We start from the raw sequence: 18380 nt of genomic DNA, 5'->3' as shown, positions 1-18380 counted from the left end.
AATAACAATCTGAAAATAGTTTGAGTTGATTCATTTGTTGGTACATTTTGTTTAAAGGTAGTGGACACTAATGGTAATTATTCAAAATAATTATTAGCATAAACCTTTCTTGGTTACGAGTAATGGGGAGAGGTTGGTGGTATAAAACATTGTTAGAAATGACTCCCTCTGAAGTGAAGTAGTTTTCGAGAAAGAAGTAATTTTCCACGAATTTGATTTCGAGACCTCACATTTAGAATTTGAGGTCCCGAAATCAACCATCTAAGCGCACACAACTTTGTGTGACAAGGGTGTTTTTTCTTTCATTATTATCTCGCAACTTTGACGACAAAATTGAGCTCAAATTTTCACAGGTTTGTTATTTTATGTTTATGTTGAGATACACCAAGTGAGAAGACTGATCTTTGGCAATTACCAATAATGTCCAGTGTCTTTAAGTCATTTTGCATTTGCACTTTTAAAGGTTTTTTTCCAATGGTTGTCATTTCTATTTAATACCTCACACCAGACAGAAAGTATTGTTTAACATGTGAACTGAAAATATTTTTTAACTAGCCTAAGCATTACATTTTCGTCAACAATTTCTGCAAAAAAGGTTACCTAATTTTTCTGTGCATTATTTTAGTGAAATTTAATGGTCATTAACAAAATTTAAAAACATATTAATCAACTCAAGTAAATGTCCATATTTTTTAAAGCCTTTATGTCTATTCAAATGTTTTCAGCTTGGTGCACTTAAAAAATTACAACTATTGGAAAATCTGCTACGGTGATGGTTGCAAAGTGGACGTCTTTATTGTTGTTTGAATTTAAGTTTGTACCTTGGATGGTATGTGTATTCTTTTCATTCAAACAGTGTTATTGTTTTATTCTTCAATATTATTTAAATAGTTTCTTCCTATCAAGAATAAGTGAAAAACATTTGGGGAGGTGGGTGGTCATTGAAGGCATTTTACTTTAATCACCCAAAATCTTAACTGGAAACAACTTCCACAAAACAAAAGGCCAACATTTCCCCCACGCATTTTTGTTCTTGAATAAAATTTGGTAAAATTGTTGAGAGAAAAAAAGCTTTGTGCAATCAAAACTACTTGACTCCAAATATTTTTTAACAGCAGAGTAAAATTTGAATGGCTGTTCCAATCAGATTGTTCGGAACAGATTTACAAATAAATTACAGGGTTTACAGAAGGTATGGTGAAAGATTTCTCTTGAAATATTATTCCATGAAATGCTTTACTTTTTGAGAAAACATTAAAACAATATCAATTCTCGATATCAAGAATTACGGATTTATTTTAAACACATGTCATGACACGGCGAAAAATGTGCGGAAACAAGGGTGGGTTTTCCCGTTATTTTCTCCCGACTCCGATTACCAATTGAGCCTTAAATTTCACAAGTTTGTTATTTTATATATAAGTTGTGATACACGAAGTGTTGGCCTTGGACAATACTGTTTACCGAAAGTGTCCAATGGCTTTAAGAAAGAAAACATATCAGTTCTATTGGGTTAAAAGGATTGAAAGAAAGAAATCCAAATAAAAGACTGACATTTCCATTCCGAGAGGAGTTCCTCTAACACGCCTTTAAAACAGAAAGCTTCTAGAAGCGAGATAACATCTTGTTTGCTCGAAGCTGAACGTCTTCTCACACCCCCTCCCCTCCGTCCTCCTTACTCCTGCTAAATCAAACACCATATCACTAGACAATCTCACTGCTTTTTTCTTCTCTTCATTTTCATTAAAGACACTGGAGACACCTTTGGTAATTGTCAAAGACCAGTCTTCTCTCCTGGTGTATCTCAACATATAATGCATATAAGATAAACCTGTGAAAATTTGAGCTTGATTGGTCATCGAAGTTGCGAGATAATAATGAAAGAAAAAACACCCTTATCACACGAAGTTGTGTGCTTTCAGATGCTTGATTTCGAGACCTCAAAATCTAATTCTGAGGTCTTAAAATCAAATTTGTGGAAAAATATTTCTTTCTCGAAAAACTGCGTTTCTTCAGGGGGGGCTGTTTCACACAATGTTTTATACTATCAACAGCTCCCCAATACTTGTTACCAAGTAAGGTATTATACTTATAATTATTTTGAGTAATTACCAATAGTGTCCAGTGCCTTTAAGGCTTCACATTCTGCCTCCCTGATTCACCTCACGTTTCCCAAAGCTTCCATTTCTTATCCCCCCAACGACGCTTCCATTTCTTATCCCCCAACGCATCTCTGCACAGACAGATCGTGACTACACACAAATGGCCTCAACTATTCAAACAAACAGGAAAAGGTCGAGCGATCGATTTTTCCATTTGGAGAGGTGCGGGGTGTGTGCGGCTCGTCACACTTGTTCATTCTGAGTTTATTCAGGATTCTGGATTGAGGGAATGAGGTTGTTTGAGCGTGCTTTCATGCTCTAAATCACGGGAATATCTTGACTTTGTTTTTGGACGATGTGCATGCTTTGAATTTAAGGAGACGGTTTAAGTGTCTTTCCTTTTGATTGATTCTAATATGTGACTACAGTAGTTTTAGGAAATGTACACGGCCAGAAATTAGGGGGGAAAATCTTAAGTTTATTTTTGCTGACGTGCCTGTTTTGAATTTAAAAGAGATTGTGTTTCCATTTGACTAGTAAATGTCATTAGTAGTTTTTGGAAATGTGTACAGCCAAAACTATAACAAAACTGATACAAGCTAAAACAAATCAACAATTATGTTTTTAAAGATGTGATAAGGTTTTTTTGCCTGCCTCTATGAGAACATAATCCACATAAAAAAAATCACTAATTTATGATTTTTTAGTATTGAAATATTCATGGAGGTTAACATTTGCTTTCATTATATAATACTGGGCCGCTGCAGAAAAGGCGTGGTCACCCCTACTGTGTTTGCTCTCATATATGAATAATGCCATATATAATATTTATATGCTATCAGTCATCTGACTCACCGTCTGTTGTCTCTTTTCACTCATCTACTCATACAGGTCACAGGGTACTTGAATCTTCTTGCCAACTTCATTGACAACTTCACACATGGCCTGGCCATCGCAGGAAGCTTTCTCATCAGTAAAAAGGTAAGGAAACTGAGATCCAGCCAGACAACAAGGTGTTGCAGACAATCCCGGCCCTATCTCGTTCGGACCCCCCCCCCCCCCAGTTCAATGTTGGCTCTCATTTTTAATCATGCTGAGGTTAAAGGTACTGGGGTGGATTTCACAAAGTCTTACTCGTCCTAACTTAGGACTAAATGTAGCCTTAAGTTTTTAATATCTAGTCCTAACTCTTGGTGAAATCAACCTCTGGACACCTTTGGTTATTATCAAAGACCAGGGCCCAATTTCATAGAGCGCTCAAGCACAACAAGTTGCTAAGCACAATCAAGTTATGCTTACCAGAACAAGGTTACCTGCCAATGGGACATTTGGCATAGAACATGTACAATCTGTGACTGATCCTGCACATATTTGCTTAGCAGAAACTTGTTAAGCAACATTGCCTGATTAAGCAGCTCCATGAAGTTGGGCCCAGTATTCAAACTTGGTGCATCTCAACATACATGTATGCATAAAATAACAAATTTTTGAAAATTTCTACTCGATTGGTCATCAAAGTTGCAAGAGAAAAATGAAAGAGAAAATACCCTTGTTGCACAATTTTGTGTGCTTTCAGATGCCTAAACAAAATAGACTTCAGGCCTGAAGCCTTTTATTATTTGAGTAAGAAATTACCTCTTTCTCACAAACTACATTACTTCAGAAGAAGTTGTTTCTCCCAATGTTGTATACTATCAACAGCTCTCCATTGCTTGTTACCAAATAAGTTTTTATGCTAACAAATATCAAAGAGTGTCCAGTGCCTTTAACAAATTGAAGGGGGGGCAGAACGGGAATGTTAAGTTTCACATGGCCGAAGCATTATGGCTGTGATTGCACAGAGACAAGAAGGTGTTGCTCGGCTGATGCAGACAAAACAACTGCCATCTCAGACTTGAGATCAAGTCTAATCGACACTCTGCATCCATGTGGACTTCCCTTTTGCCTGGGGATTGTTTTGATTCATCCTATTTAGCTAATGCTGTTTCAAATGGAATGTCAATTTCTACCCTTGGCTGCTTGCTTTCAAATGCAGACTTCGTTGTGGATTCCCTCTGGGGCCCAGTTTCATGAAGCTGTTATAAAAGCAGAAAATACTGCTCTGCAAATTTCTCTGCTGAGAAAATGGGGACCAGTCACAACAGTGTATAAACTTGATGCAATATTGTCTGGTAACCTATTTCTGTTAAGTAATACTTGTCTTCCCCGGCCGTGACACTTGTGTCCTTAAGCAAGACACTTAACCATTGCTTCGTCCTTCGGATGGGACGTAAAGCCGTTGGTCCAGTGTGTTGTGTAACGCATGTAAAAGAACCCAGTACACTTATCGAAAAGAGAAGGGGTTCGCCCCGGTGTTCCTGGCTGTGGCTACTATATGCGCCATAGCACCTTGTAAACCCTGATAAGGTGCTAAATAATTGGGTCTCAGAATTCATCACTGTAGTAACCTATCTTTCTGGACGTTTGTATATACTCAGCGCCTTGAGTACCTTGTTTGGTAGATACGTGCGCTATATAAGACTTCGATGATATTGTCTGTGCACAGCAAGTTTTTGTGCTTACAGGCTTTCTATAAGTTGACCCTGCATACAATGTTAACACTGCATTCTATATGTATAGCAACATGTGAACATTGCTAATGTAGTTCATGTTATTATGGGTTTTTTGCCTATACACGTTTTGTTATTAAGTGCAGCCAATAGTTTTTATCTTGATACTACAACTCTTTCAATGTTTTAATTGTGAATGTTTTCAAATTTTCTCATATATGATTCCCTGAACCTTTTACAAATATATTTAATTAATGGCAGACTGAACCTTTTGGTTATACACTTTCATTTTATCGTGGTCCTCATTCTAGGTTTCTCAACTTGTTATTCAGGGTTTTTAGTGTTTTCCCTATCAATTATTTTCAAATTTGTCTACATTTTAGTGCGTAGGCCTAATGCATAAAATTGTGTGGAGAAAAACTAATTGATAATAAAAATAAATATTTTATTATAATTTCAAAATATTGTTCAGACCCCTGTATGTACATGTATTACAAATATAAACATTTATTAATTGTAGCAGATGTTTCATAAATGTTTTAGATTTTTAATATCTGAATATTTTGATCTCTCTACAGTGTGGGATTTTGACAACTGCGGCGATACTGCTACATGAGGTTCCACATGAGGTAAGCCTTAAGTCACATAATGGTTGCTACATGTGTAAGGCCTCTTTTGTATATAGGGTGCGTTCGTTTTGCTTCCCTGGGTCTACCCCGCGGTGCTCAAGAGCTAAACGAACGACCACTCACCGCTGTCGTAGTGACGTCGTTTACCTGGGGCCAGCCCCCAAGTGACCCACTCCACAAGCAGGGCACTGGGGGCTGACCCGGGTGAGCCCCTGGAATGACGTCAAAAGCTATTCGAACGCACCTGGGCAGACAGGGGAGGACCCAGGGAAGCTAAACGAACGCACCCTTAATGGTGGATGTACAGATGGCTAGATCACCATGTTAACATGCATTGAAGCATAGGTTGTCATTTGCAACAGCCGTAGCTGCCAATCCCTTCATGGCCAGACTTGCTTATTTTACAAGCAAGCAACTTTTCAGCTGGGCCAAATTTCGAGGCTCTGCTTACCATAAGCAAAAGAATCGGATGCAGGGAATTCTGTGCTTGTGTGAAGAGTATTTCACGGGTTAGCTGGGAATTTTGACTTGTGCGCGTGCCTACTCCACGTTAGTAGTCATTCTTTGCTTTACAGCTAGTGCAGAAATTTGGTGCTACCCTCCAGAATGGTGATCGTTAGTCTGGGCCCCTGTCTTTATCGGCAACGGATAAAGACAGGTCCCCGCCGCTCGATCCAGCGATTCCATTGGTTACAATGATATCATTGGATACGTGCAGTGACATGAGCTTTCCATGCCCAACAGTACATGCAGTACTGACGCCTGTCGTCGCGTATCTCTATGTGAAATGAGGGAGGTCAAAGGTCAAACTACACGCCAGTTTTTGTTGCCGGTCTCTGGCGTTATTCACAAGCCGCGAAGAATGACGTCAGACGTTCAGGCTAGGTGATCGTAAGCACAGAATTCGGTGTTAAGCAGAGCCCTCTCTTTGTAAAAACTGCTGCAGAAACCTGAAAAACAAAGTCCAAAGTTAAAGACATTGGTCACTATTGGTAATTGTCTAAGACCAGTCTTCTCACTTGGTGTATCTCAACATATGCATAAAATAACAGACCTGTGAAAATTTGAGATCAATCGGTCGTCGAAGTTGCGAGATAATAATGGTGTCCAGTGCCTTGAAAGCCATTGGACCCTTTCAGTAAACAGTTTTGTCCAAGGCCAACACTTCGTGTATCACAACTTCTATATAAAATAACAAACCTGTAAAAATTTAGGCTCAATCGAACGTCGGACGAAAAAAAACCCAGGAAAACCCACCCTTGTATCCGCACGTTTCGCCGTGTCATGACATGTGTTTAAAATAAATCCGTAATTCTTGATATCGAGAATTGATACTGTTTTACTATTTTCTTAAAAAGTAAAGCATTTCATGGAAAAATATTTCAAGAGAAGTCTTTCACCACTACCTTCTGTAAACCCTTTAAGTTATTTGTAAATCTGTGAACTTTTATTTGTTTTACTGTACCGCAAGGGTCCAATGGCTTTAAGCCCAAACTTTCACAGATTTGTTTATTATGTGTACTGGCTGATCACATAACACATCAACATTGTCTATTTTGTCAGCTCTACCAATCCTGTATAACACCTTTAAAGGCAGTGGACACTATTGGTAATTACTCAAAATAATTATTAGCATAAAACCTTAATTGGTAACAAGTAATGGGGAGAAGTTGACAGTATAAAACATTGTGAGAAACGGCTCCCTCTGAAGTACCGTAGTTTTTGAGAAAGAAGTAATTTTCCACAAATTTGATTTTGAGACCTCAGATTTTGAATTTGAGGTCTCAGGTCTAGAAATCAAATTCAAATATTTTAGTGGAAAAAAACTACTTCTGTCACAAAAACTCTGTTACTTCAGAGGGAGCCGATTCTCACAATGTTTTATTCTTCAATTATTATCTAGCAACTTCGACCAATTGAGTTCAAATTTGAACAGATTTGTTATTTTATGCATATGTTGAGATACACCAAGTGAGAAGACTGGTCTTTGACAATTACACAAGGTATCCAGTGTCTTTAATCTGTTGTGTAAGTTCAAATCACCTTGAAGCATTTTTATTAATGAATTTGGAGCCAAATAACGATATTATCATTTTCATTCTTTTTATTCTTTCACAGATTGGCGATTTTGCAATCCTTTTACGATCTGGTTTTGACAGATGGCGTGCAGCTAAGGCCCAAGTCTGTACAGCCACCGGGGGTCTATGTGGGGCCTTGCTGGCCCTCATGTCTGAGTCTGCTGAGAAGGCAGGTAAGAGTCAGGGTTGTCAGTTAACCTACAGACTGATATATCAACATTTACCTTTACATGGTAAATGATAATGGCTTGTCTGTAAACGTTCTTTTTAGATGGATTTTGCTAGGAGCAAGTTTGAGCAAGGGACTTTAGTCAACTATAGTTGACCATTGGGCGGTTTTGCCTAGTACCCGGGGGTCGATTTCACAAAGAGTTAGGACTCATCCTAACTTAGGACTAGTCGTACATGTATGAGATATTAGAAACGTATGACTAGTCCTAATTAAGGACCAGTAACTCGTCGTAACTCGAGCTAAGACTAGTCTTAACTCTTTGTGAAACCCACCCCTGGACATATTTCATGCATAGGTAACCATGGAACATTGATAAGTGGTTGACAAATGGTTGCTGCTCGAACTTGTCCATTGTTTATGCTAGACTGTTCCCCTGTTCATATCCACAAGATTAAAGACAGGCACTGGTCTTACAGGCCCAATGATTTCATTGGATTCAATGATATATTTTGGATAAACGTGCTGTGACATAAGCTTTCCATACATCAGGGTTAAGATTGGTTCAAGGTGATGTTGTGTCGGCTTAATACACTTTCGATCGTCTGCATGCAGCGAACATGTGCATAATGTTGTGTACATCATGTAGTTTTGTTTTATACACTTTGTAATACATGTATGTTTACAAGTACGTGTGAATTGAATGCAAATCTCCATGTGAAATTAATGCGAGGTCAAAGGTACTTCATACAGATCCAGAAATTCGGTCAGGCTGGTTGGCTGATCGTCTGCATGCAGCGAACATGTGCATAATGTTGTGTACATCATGGAGTGTTGTTTTATACACTTTGTAATACATGTATGTTTACAAGTACGTGTGAATTGAATGCAAATCTCCATGTGAAATTAATGCGAGGTCAAAGGTACTTCATACAGATCCAGAAATTCGGTCAGGCTGGTTGGTACCTGGAATAATTCACGAGCCTCGAAGTGTGACACCTGATGTTCAGGCTAGGTTTATGCCCTCTGTCATTCAGGCTTGTACAGCTATACATTCAGGTTTAACCACATGAGGGCAGCAGACAGTGCCACAACAGTTAATGTTGCATGAATTTCAAACATTAAAGGGAAGGTACACTATTGGTAATTGTCAAGGACCAGTCTTCTTACTTGGTGTATCTCAACGAATGCATAAAATAACAAACCTGTGAAAATTTGGGCTCAATTGGTCATTGAAGTTGCGAGAAAATGATGAGAGAAAGAACACCCTCGTTGGACGAATTTGTGTGCTTATACATAGATAGGAGCAAAAGACTTCTAGCTAGAAGTCTTTTATTATTTTCGTTAAAAATTACCTCTTTCTCAAATCTATGCTACTTCAGAGGGAGCCGTTTCTTAAAATGTTTTAAACTACCAACAGCTCTCCAATGCTAGTTACCAAGTCAGTTTTTAAGTTAATATTTGTTTTGAGTAATTACCAAACGTGCAACTTCCCTTTAAATAAACCTTGATATCAAAACAGCTACATATTTTACTATCTGCACTACCATTCTACAAATGAAACGTTTTGTATCTGGCCTATACGCTTCTTCCCTCGAAACAGAATAGAGTTGACTTTTCTGTTTTATTGCATCACAGGAGACAGTGCAGCTTGGATTCTACCATTCACCTCAGGGGGGTTTCTGAACATTGCCCTAGTGACTGTTCTACCTGATCTACTAGAGGAAACAAACCCAAGGTAAGAAACCTTGTTAGCATAATGAATGACATGATGTAGATTGGTCAATTTTGGTCATGTGATGTAATTCCACTGTAAGCCACGCCCACTTCACACAAACTGGTTCCAGTGATAAGGCCCTACCTGAAGCCCATAGGAATTGCATTTAGCTACAATGTCGATTTTGAAACAAGTTTTACGATTGGACCTACATTGGAGTTTACATTAGTTCTTCAAAAACTTGATTTTTGACAGAATTATTGGTGTCGGTCATAAAGAAATACCTTTGAACGATGACAAGTGTGAATGTGGTCAAGTTACACACAATTGTATGCCAGCTTTTGAGCCGGTGTCCAAGGGAGTCCCCCATATAGGAAGTTAACATGGGCTGAAGGAGGGTGATTCAAAAGAGGGCGCTATCACAAGAGTGTGTACACAAGTAGGACACAATCTCCTGCCATACATGTACAGGCAGGTTAGGGGACTGTCCCCAGCGTGTGTGCTCTATGGTAAATATTAACATAGGCTGAAAGAAGTTGTCTATTTGGTTTGCGGTAACACCATGTTTGTGTCTACTTGCCAGGTAGAGTTTGTTCTTAGAGAACTGTCTTGCTTTATTCTACTGCCGCGGAGTAGATAATCGGAGGTTCGGGAGACTTCTCAGTTCTGAAAAGAACTGTCTTGCTTTTTAACTATTACCAGGGCGGATGGTATAGAAAATAGACTGGACTACTACTTTAGGTTATAGGATCATAACTAACTGTACTGCCTAGTCATCGTCATCGTCAGGAGACTGGAAAGACTGAAAGAAGTTTTTCCAAAAGAGGGCGCTTTTAGACAGAATTTCCAGGGGGGGGGGGGTGCAGAATCTCCTGCCACAACAAAAGAAGTGAAAACTTTGGGTGTTCTGCAGGTCATAAAGAAAGGACCCTTTCTAGATGGGCAGATAATGTACATAGTTAAAGGCAGTGGACACTATTGGTAATTGTCAAAGACTAGCCTTCACAGTTGGTGTATCTCAACATATGCATAAATAACTAACCTGTGAAAATTTGAGCTCAATCCGTCATCAAAGTTGCGAGATAATAATGAAAGAAGAAAACACCCTTGTCACACGAAGATGTGTGCGTTTAGATGGTTGATTTCGAGACCTCAAGTTCTAAACCTGAGGTCTCGAAATCAAATTCTCGAAAACTATGGCACTTCAGAGGGAGCCGTTTCTCACAATGTTTTATACTATCAACCTCTCCCCATTACTCGTTACCAAGTAAGATTTTATGATAATTATTTTGAGTAATTACCAATAGTGTCTACTGCCTTTAATAGAAATGTTTGTAGAGTTTGTAACTTGACCTTTTGATTGACATGATTGTGTTATTTTATAATTTACATTCTTTCTTTTCAATAATTGGTGATCCTTTTGTTTTTATTTTCCAGAGAGACCGTGAAACAAATCATTTGTCTACTTGTTGGTATTGGCATCATGGGAGCTGTTAATCTAGTGGTTGATTGAACAACTTGGTTTAAGGCGTCATTTTAACCCTGGTTAGTAGCAGTTTAGTGAGGTTTACTGTTTATGATTCTAGTTTTACGTTGGGTTCATGTATAGTATAGCTGTTTTACTGGTTAAAGTTAGTATCGACAGAGTATTCTTTTTTAACCAAGCTGTCCTTGCCATAATTTAGTATGCTTATAAGAACCTTCTAACCAATTAAGTCTAAACCTGATTGTCATAACTAAATTAACTTCTTTACATTGTCATTCTGAAAAAGTTCAAGTGACTAACTGCGGAATTATTTTGCAAAACTATTTTGGAGCTTTTTGAACAATCATTGTCTTTGAAAAATGTCAGTGACAGACTAAGAAAGTGATTTACGTGATTTGAAATTTTCGTGTGGAAAATTAAATAGGCGTTTATCGTGATTTGCAAAACCTGGGCAGTGAGTCGCGGCTGAAAGTCTGCCATGGAATGCTTGAACCGCGGAACGCTTAGACTGCCTCTATTTGAGCTAAATATGCCTCAAAAAGTTGAGACTTCAACACTAGTCACAACTAATTTTTAGTTCCAAAGATGCATTACGGCAAACGTTTGCCGCAGACACAATATAGCAAAATTCCTGCTGAGATGATTGAAGGATTTATCACTGATGTCTGATTGCGTGTTTCGTAAGTAAATTATGTTGTCGTGAATAGTTGCGAGCGACACAATTGGATAGTCAAACAGGTAGTCGCGACTTTTTTGATAGTAGTCGATGAGTTTTTTTGTAGTAGTGGTGGCGGCACGAGTAACCGAGTAGTTGTGGCTCGACTAGACGATCAATAGTCGCGATCACATTCGTGTCCAGGCTCAGCCATGGCCTCTGTAACCATCATTTAATTCCAGGCCTGCTGAAGTTAAATCATCGAGAAAATCAGGAAGTTCAGACCGGTGTCGCATGCAATTATGTCCTCTATGCAAGACTATCTGGAGGACACTGTTGCATATGCAATAATGTTCGCCGAACAGATTAGCATATGCAATTGTGTCTGCCCGGACGCTGCTGCATATTGCAATTGTGTCCACCCGGACACATTTGCATATGCAGTTATGTCCGCCCCCGTGCAAATCTGCCTTGCAGTAAATTAAACGCCCTTGGTCGACGGAACACGTTCGCCATTTTTTTTACAAGCTAATTGCATGTCATGAATGACATGGGAAATGTTCGGCCGTTGGGTATTCGCTGCAATCATAAAACACACGTGAATATTCATGTTGCATATACGTAGGTTCAGACACGATTGCATATGCAAAAGTGTCCGGAGCGGACAGTATTGCGTGGCGGACACAGTTGCATCTGACACCGGCCATCAGTCATTTTTAATGTATAAATCTTATAACATGTTTTCTTGCTTTTTATCAATGAGGCGCCATCCACTGGATTTGTACAAACATGTTTTATATGTTTGCCATTGATGTAATAGTACACAGCTAAATAATGAAGACAAAAATAGATTGATTATTTTATTATTATTTTCTTTTTGATATTAATAGGAGAAATTTGATAATTGATGCAAACTGCCACAATGAAATAAACTAATAAAGGTTATCACTAATTTAAATGTAATATATCACTACTTCTGCGACAACCTCTTTTTTGTAAATACTTTAAGTTTGTTTTTGTATCTTATACAAGTTTACCCAAAAGAAGGCTTAAAACCCCCCTTGGTAAGAGGCTGCAACAATAAGACAAATATTTGAGATTCAAATTATTAGGGGGAGTTGAGGGTACATAGGAATTGGTAGGATTTGAAACTTTGCATGGTGGAGATAAGATATAGAAGAGTTTGCGGTAACACTATGTAATAATCTCTAAATGAGTTGGGGTGGTTCTGACACACCCCCCACACACTACCCAAGGCTCCACAGCAGGTTTCACCACGCATCATCGAGTTCAACTTCCTGCCTTCGTGCATCACCAAGCTAATCCGCCGCCCAGTACTTAAGCAGCATGCAGCATCAGAGTCCAGCATTCTCCAGAAGACGATCAGAGCATACTGATCGAAACGTGGAGTTAAACCAACGGTTCTTTTCAGAACCACCCCAACTTATTTAGAGATTATTACATGGTGTTACCGCAAACTCTTCTATATATATACATAGGAATTGGTTTTTCTCTTAAAATAGTCTAGATTGTAGGATTGAGGGAAACATGCAACCAGCAAGGCTTACGAAAAGAAATGCAGTAAAAAGCTGTTGGAATGGCTTTTAATTCTACATAATCTGCAAAACAAGAGTGTATGGTGAGAAGAACCAGGAAGTTTAGTTTAATTGCGCGAATAACTTAGGATTTACACTTTTTTTAATACAAATATTTTCTATTTGCCATAACCACATTTTTTGCTACAATCTTGTTGTGTAAAAAGTTTTAGTTGCCACAAAAACTTTAAAAAGCCATTATACACTTTCGGAACAGAAAAAAAAGAAAAAGTTCACAGATTTACAAATAACTTACAGGGTTTACCGAAGGTAATGGTGGAAGACTTCTCTTGAAATATTATTCCATGAAATGCTTTTCATTTTTCAATTATCAATTCTCGTTATCGAGAATTATGGATTTATTTTAAACACGTGTCATGACACGGCAAAACGTGCAGAAACAAGGGTGGGTTTTCCCGTTATTCTCTCCCGACTCCGATGACCGATTGAGCCTAAATTTTCAGTTTGTTATTTTATATATAAGTTGTGATAAACGAAGTGTGGGCCTTTATCGCAAGTGTCCAATGGCTTCAATGTTTCACAATATTTTTGTATATTTACATTTGCCTTTAAATGTCTGGTTTTTTTGTGGAGATTTTATTAATCATGTCCAAAAAAATGTAAAGTCTAAATAATTTTTTCTTAACTCGCAAGTATAAATAACAATGATAACAGTGTGATTTAAAGGTTAAACTTGAATTTATAATTTCCTTTACAAAAATCAACCATAACAAAATTGTAGAATATACAATTAAAATCCAATCTTCTTATCAAAATTAGTTGCTCAGTAATAAATTTTGAATTGAATAACAGAACAATTAAAACAGTTTTAGAAATTTCATGGAGCTGCTCACGCAGAAATATTTGCTTACAACCAAATTTCTGCTAAGCAACAATAAGCAGGATACCAGTTGCAGATGCTGCATGTAAAATGGTAATTTAGCTGGCAACTTATGATGGAAAGCATAATTTTGTTGTGCTTAGCTAATATTTATGCTAAAGCAGATCTATGAAATTGGGCACAGATCTTTAAAAAAATGTTAACTTAAGAGTTGGCTGGCTAGACTTATTGAATACAGAATATTTTACGGCAACAGTGTATTGTTGATTTTAGTTTTTGTGTACTTACAATAACACGCTGTGTGTATGGGGTTTTTCGGTGCCTTATTGTAAAAGTATGGGGGCTTTCAAATTTGTTGGTGGTTTGAGGATTAATTGTTCATGTAATTAGTAATGTACTTAACCTCAAATAAGTCGTTTACACGTTTTTCAAGCACAAATAATGGAGATTGGAAAGATTGTTGTGTGTCAAGTTTAATAATAATGATAATAACCAGTTTTTAATATAGTGCTTTTCACACCCGGAATCTGGTCACTGGATTTTAAATCACTCCTTAAACCATCTCAGCTCCCTCTCAGCTCCCTGGTGGGGAGTATGCAGCCTGTGCAACATTAATATGGGCTACTCGGCTAATTCAATCACAAGAACCATCTCTGCCCTCACAGGTACCCATTTACCCCTGGGTGGAGAGAAGCAATTGTAGTTAAGTGTCTTGCTCAGGGAAACAAGTGTCACGACCGGGTTTCGAACCCACACTGTGGAAAACAGAAGCACCAGAGCTCGAGTTCAGTGCTCTCATCTGCTCGGCCACGACACCCTACGTTTACCAGATAATATTGGTTGTAACATGATGTAACTATTCACTCTAACCCTCCTACTGTTGGTGTCATTTTTCAGGGCTTTGACCAACCATTCAACTGCATGGGTTGTGTATAAAAAGGTAGAACTGCGCACAGAACTATAACTTTGATTAAGTGTTACATATGAAGGGTGGAAGTGGGTTCCAGTTTCACAGAGCTGCTTCGAAAAGTTGCGCAATAAACATATTCTTACCTGGGGCCAATTTCATAGAGCTGCTTAAGCAAAAATAATGCTTAAGCACAAAAATAGCTCGCTTATTTTACACATGTTACTGGCCAAAATTTCATGCCATATACATGTACATTCCTTGTGACTGGTATTTAGCTGTTGTTTACTTAGCTGCATAACAATTGAGTGGACTCTTGGCCGGTAATCTGATTTTAGTAAGCAAGGTTTTTTTTTGCTTGAGCAAACTTTTGTGCTAAAGCAGCTCTATGCAATTGGGCCCAGAATAAGGATATCAGTCAATATACCTTGACACATATACACTCTGTGATGGATAACCTGTTTATTTTTGCTAAGCTCAAAATTGTGACCCTGCTTATTTGTTGCTAAGCACAATATTGTTAAGCATGATTTTCTACTTACGAAGCTGTAAGAAATTGGACTCTGTGAGCAATGAGGTCCACACAATGCAGAGACTTGAAACACTATGTGGACTTACACACATCCACACAGTGTTTTTAACTCGTTGAAAAATGTAGGGTTTTTTTTCCATTAGATTCACAGAACAAATGAATGTCAACAGAAATTACGCAACACAGAGCTGGGTCTACATCAATGTGTAATGCACTCATCACATGATTGGTTGCGGATTATCAGTTTATCTATTGTTCCAAACCATTATGGATGAATCTAATTGGTCAGACAGTAGGAGGGTTGTAGTGAGTTGAAAAGAACCAATGGTGTCCGAAGAAGAGAATATCATACATTTGGCGTAAACTTAAAAGTAGACAATGATTTCAACAAACGGGGTATAGGCCACAGAATAATAAGACAAATGATATCTTGCTAAATTACTTAACTTTTATTTGCGATTAACAATGTAAATATAAATAATAAATAAATAAATATATATTTTGTATAGATACAATGCAAATAAATGCTAATGTTAACATAATTGCAGTGTTGCCTGTAGCCTTTATTGAAAATTTAAATACTTTTTTATATTAACCCTTATGAATATGAAATCTAAACTACTTACTCTTATTGGGTAATTGTTATAGCCTTTATTGAAAATTTAAGTACTTTTTTATATTAACACTGATGAATATGAAACCTATAATATTCTGTTACTACAATGGGGGGGGGGAATTCAATACTGGGGGGGGGGTGGGGTTGTTCCATCCTTGGGTGCCTGATACACCATGTTCTGTAGTTACCCACCAATCGTAATTGATCGTGATTGAAAATTAATTTAATTATACACATTGCATAAGTGGATGCATGTGAGCGTTTTGTCTCAAAATAGAATCGCGGGTGAAATTTGGACCATTCCATTTCTAATCTGGACTATTCCATTTTGCATATTTTGTCGAAACCTGTGGAGCCTTTGAAAGAGTCTAGACACAAATTAAAGACCCTAAATAATGTTTGTATATAAATTGCTTCAGACTATAAAGGATATTAGCATATTGGTGTTTGTTACCTGTCAATTTTGACGCACGTGATCATTACAGCACTTCTAGAAACAGTATACACTTAAAGTGGTGTAAAATAGTTATTGCATGTTTTAGCTTAAAATTTATATAATATCATTCATCCAAATATTATCATTTATATTTTACATCAGTGCTATAATACCCCTAGTGTGTATATCTTTACGAACTATAAAAGTACTTTTTTGTATAAAATGCTTTCAAAATTACACCAACTTGGTAAATTGGCTATAGGTGTAGTTTCATAAAACTACAGTTATTCAATTTTAAATAAAACATTTATTTATACGTACCTTTTATAAAAAATACTCTCTTTTAAAAATCTATATAAAAATTAATTTACCCTGTGAGCTTTTCAAAGCCACGTCTTTCCTGCAGTTAGACTTGTTTCATGTATCTTGAACTTTTCAAACCAATGCCTGATCTAAAATAAATGTAGGACTAGGAGCCTTTAGCGCGTTTAATTAGCTGAAGTCTCTTTTGACGACTGCATCGAGACTTGCGACAGCCAGACGCATTTCATCCAGAATGGCGACCACCCGCAATGGATTGTCGTTTAGGTCATCAGATGGTGGTTGAATGTACTGCGGTTTAAAATAAAAATCAAAGTGAAAATCATCTAAATATTTGTGAATACAAAATTATGCACAAACACAAGAATCAATTGCAGTCCAAGTTAATTTTTGTTTACTTTTACGGTCAGCTTTTTAGAGCTACACTGCAAAAACTGAGTCCGTTAAAAAAAAAACATAGGTTGGTGAAATAAAATTAATTTCCGCAAAACAATTGAATTTGTTTTATTCAATAAAGGCAGTGGACACTATTGGTAATTACTCAAAATAAATATTTGCATGAAAACTTATTTGGTAAAAAGCAACGGAGGGCCGTTGATAGTTTAAACCATTGTGAGAAACGGCTCCCTCTGAAGTAACGTAGTTTTCGAGAAAGAAGTAACTTTCCACGAATTTGATTTCGAGACCTCAGAATTAGAGTTTGAGGTTCCAAAATCAAGCATCTGAAAGCTCACAACTTCGTGTGACAAGGGTGTTGTTTTCTTTCATTAATATCTTACAACTTCGAAGACCAATTGAGCTCAAATTTTCACAGGTTTGTTATTTTATGCTTATGTTGAAATACACCAAGTGGGAAGACTGCTCTTTGACAATTACCAATAGTGTCCAGGGTCTGATGATTCTCTCTTCAGTATCAATATGTGATAACACCATGTTGTCTATATATTTTAAACACCGCAGTTTTCCAGTGTGGGCTTAGAAGAAGTTTCCGAGAGGGTGGTGTTTTATAGGCCTACCTTTTGGTTCACCGAGGAGCATGGTGAGTCCGTGCTCGGTGCCTCGGTAGGGCTGCCAGGGCTGGTCGTTGGTTGGAAAGCTTCACATGTTTCGAGGTCCGCTATCTAAAATTTTAACAAGATTTTGAGTCCACATTATAATGTTTTGGTTGTTCACGTTTATATAAATTTGCTTTGCTCATTGTTTGGATTATAAATTTTGAGCTGTCGCGACAGCTTAGTATGAACTCCTCCCATTCTTCAAGGATGCAGCCGTCGATTTCACAAAACTCTTCCTAACTTAAGATTAATCTTAGGACTTAGGACGAGTCCCAACCCTGCACTGTAGCATGCAGACCTTAAGATTAATCCTAAGTTAGGACGAGTTACTCGACGTCCTAACTCGAGATAAGACGAGTCCTAACTCTTTGTGAAATCGACGGCGGGATTGGTAAGGATGAAAAACATTACTGTATATTTTTGATCTGAAATCTTGCTGATTACGAAGTTCATATAACGAGAACCATTTTTTCTTTTCCTTGAAGTATTTCCTTCTGTGATGGAATCACATTTGATCAAACTGTATCTGAAAGGCCTACACAAAATATGCAACAGCCAGCCGATTTCGGTTGTTGCAACTCAAAGTAAGGCAGTATAGATTCAGAAAGTATTTGCGAAAATGTTGAGCATTCGTACTTTGCTATGCAAGGCTGTCACTGAGGCATCTGTTAGTTGCACGAGGAACGACCCAC

General features: G+C 37.7%; 1 protein-coding gene across 1 annotated transcript in view; it reads left to right on the top strand.

The window, feature by feature from the left end:
- LOC139940384 (zinc transporter ZIP13-like) overlaps window positions 1-15780 on the top strand; it is a 34641-nt gene extending 18861 nt beyond the window's left edge. The window contains exons 5-9 of the mRNA XM_071936606.1: window positions 2994-3083; window positions 5230-5280; window positions 7399-7531; window positions 9166-9265; window positions 10682-15780. Of these exons, the coding sequence (XP_071792707.1) occupies window positions 2994-3083; window positions 5230-5280; window positions 7399-7531; window positions 9166-9265; window positions 10682-10757 (450 nt within the window). The 3' untranslated portion in view covers window positions 10758-15780. The remainder of the gene's footprint in view (window positions 1-2993; window positions 3084-5229; window positions 5281-7398; window positions 7532-9165; window positions 9266-10681) is intronic.
- The last annotated feature ends 2600 nt before the right edge of the window (window positions 15781-18380 follow it).

The sequence above is a fragment of the Asterias amurensis genome, chromosome 8, assembly GCF_032118995.1.
Source record: "Asterias amurensis chromosome 8, ASM3211899v1".
In the NCBI taxonomy this organism is placed as follows: domain Eukaryota; kingdom Metazoa; phylum Echinodermata; class Asteroidea; order Forcipulatida; family Asteriidae; genus Asterias; species Asterias amurensis.
The sequence above is the reverse complement of the archived record's forward strand: the minus strand, read 5'-3'. Positions and strand labels throughout refer to the sequence as shown.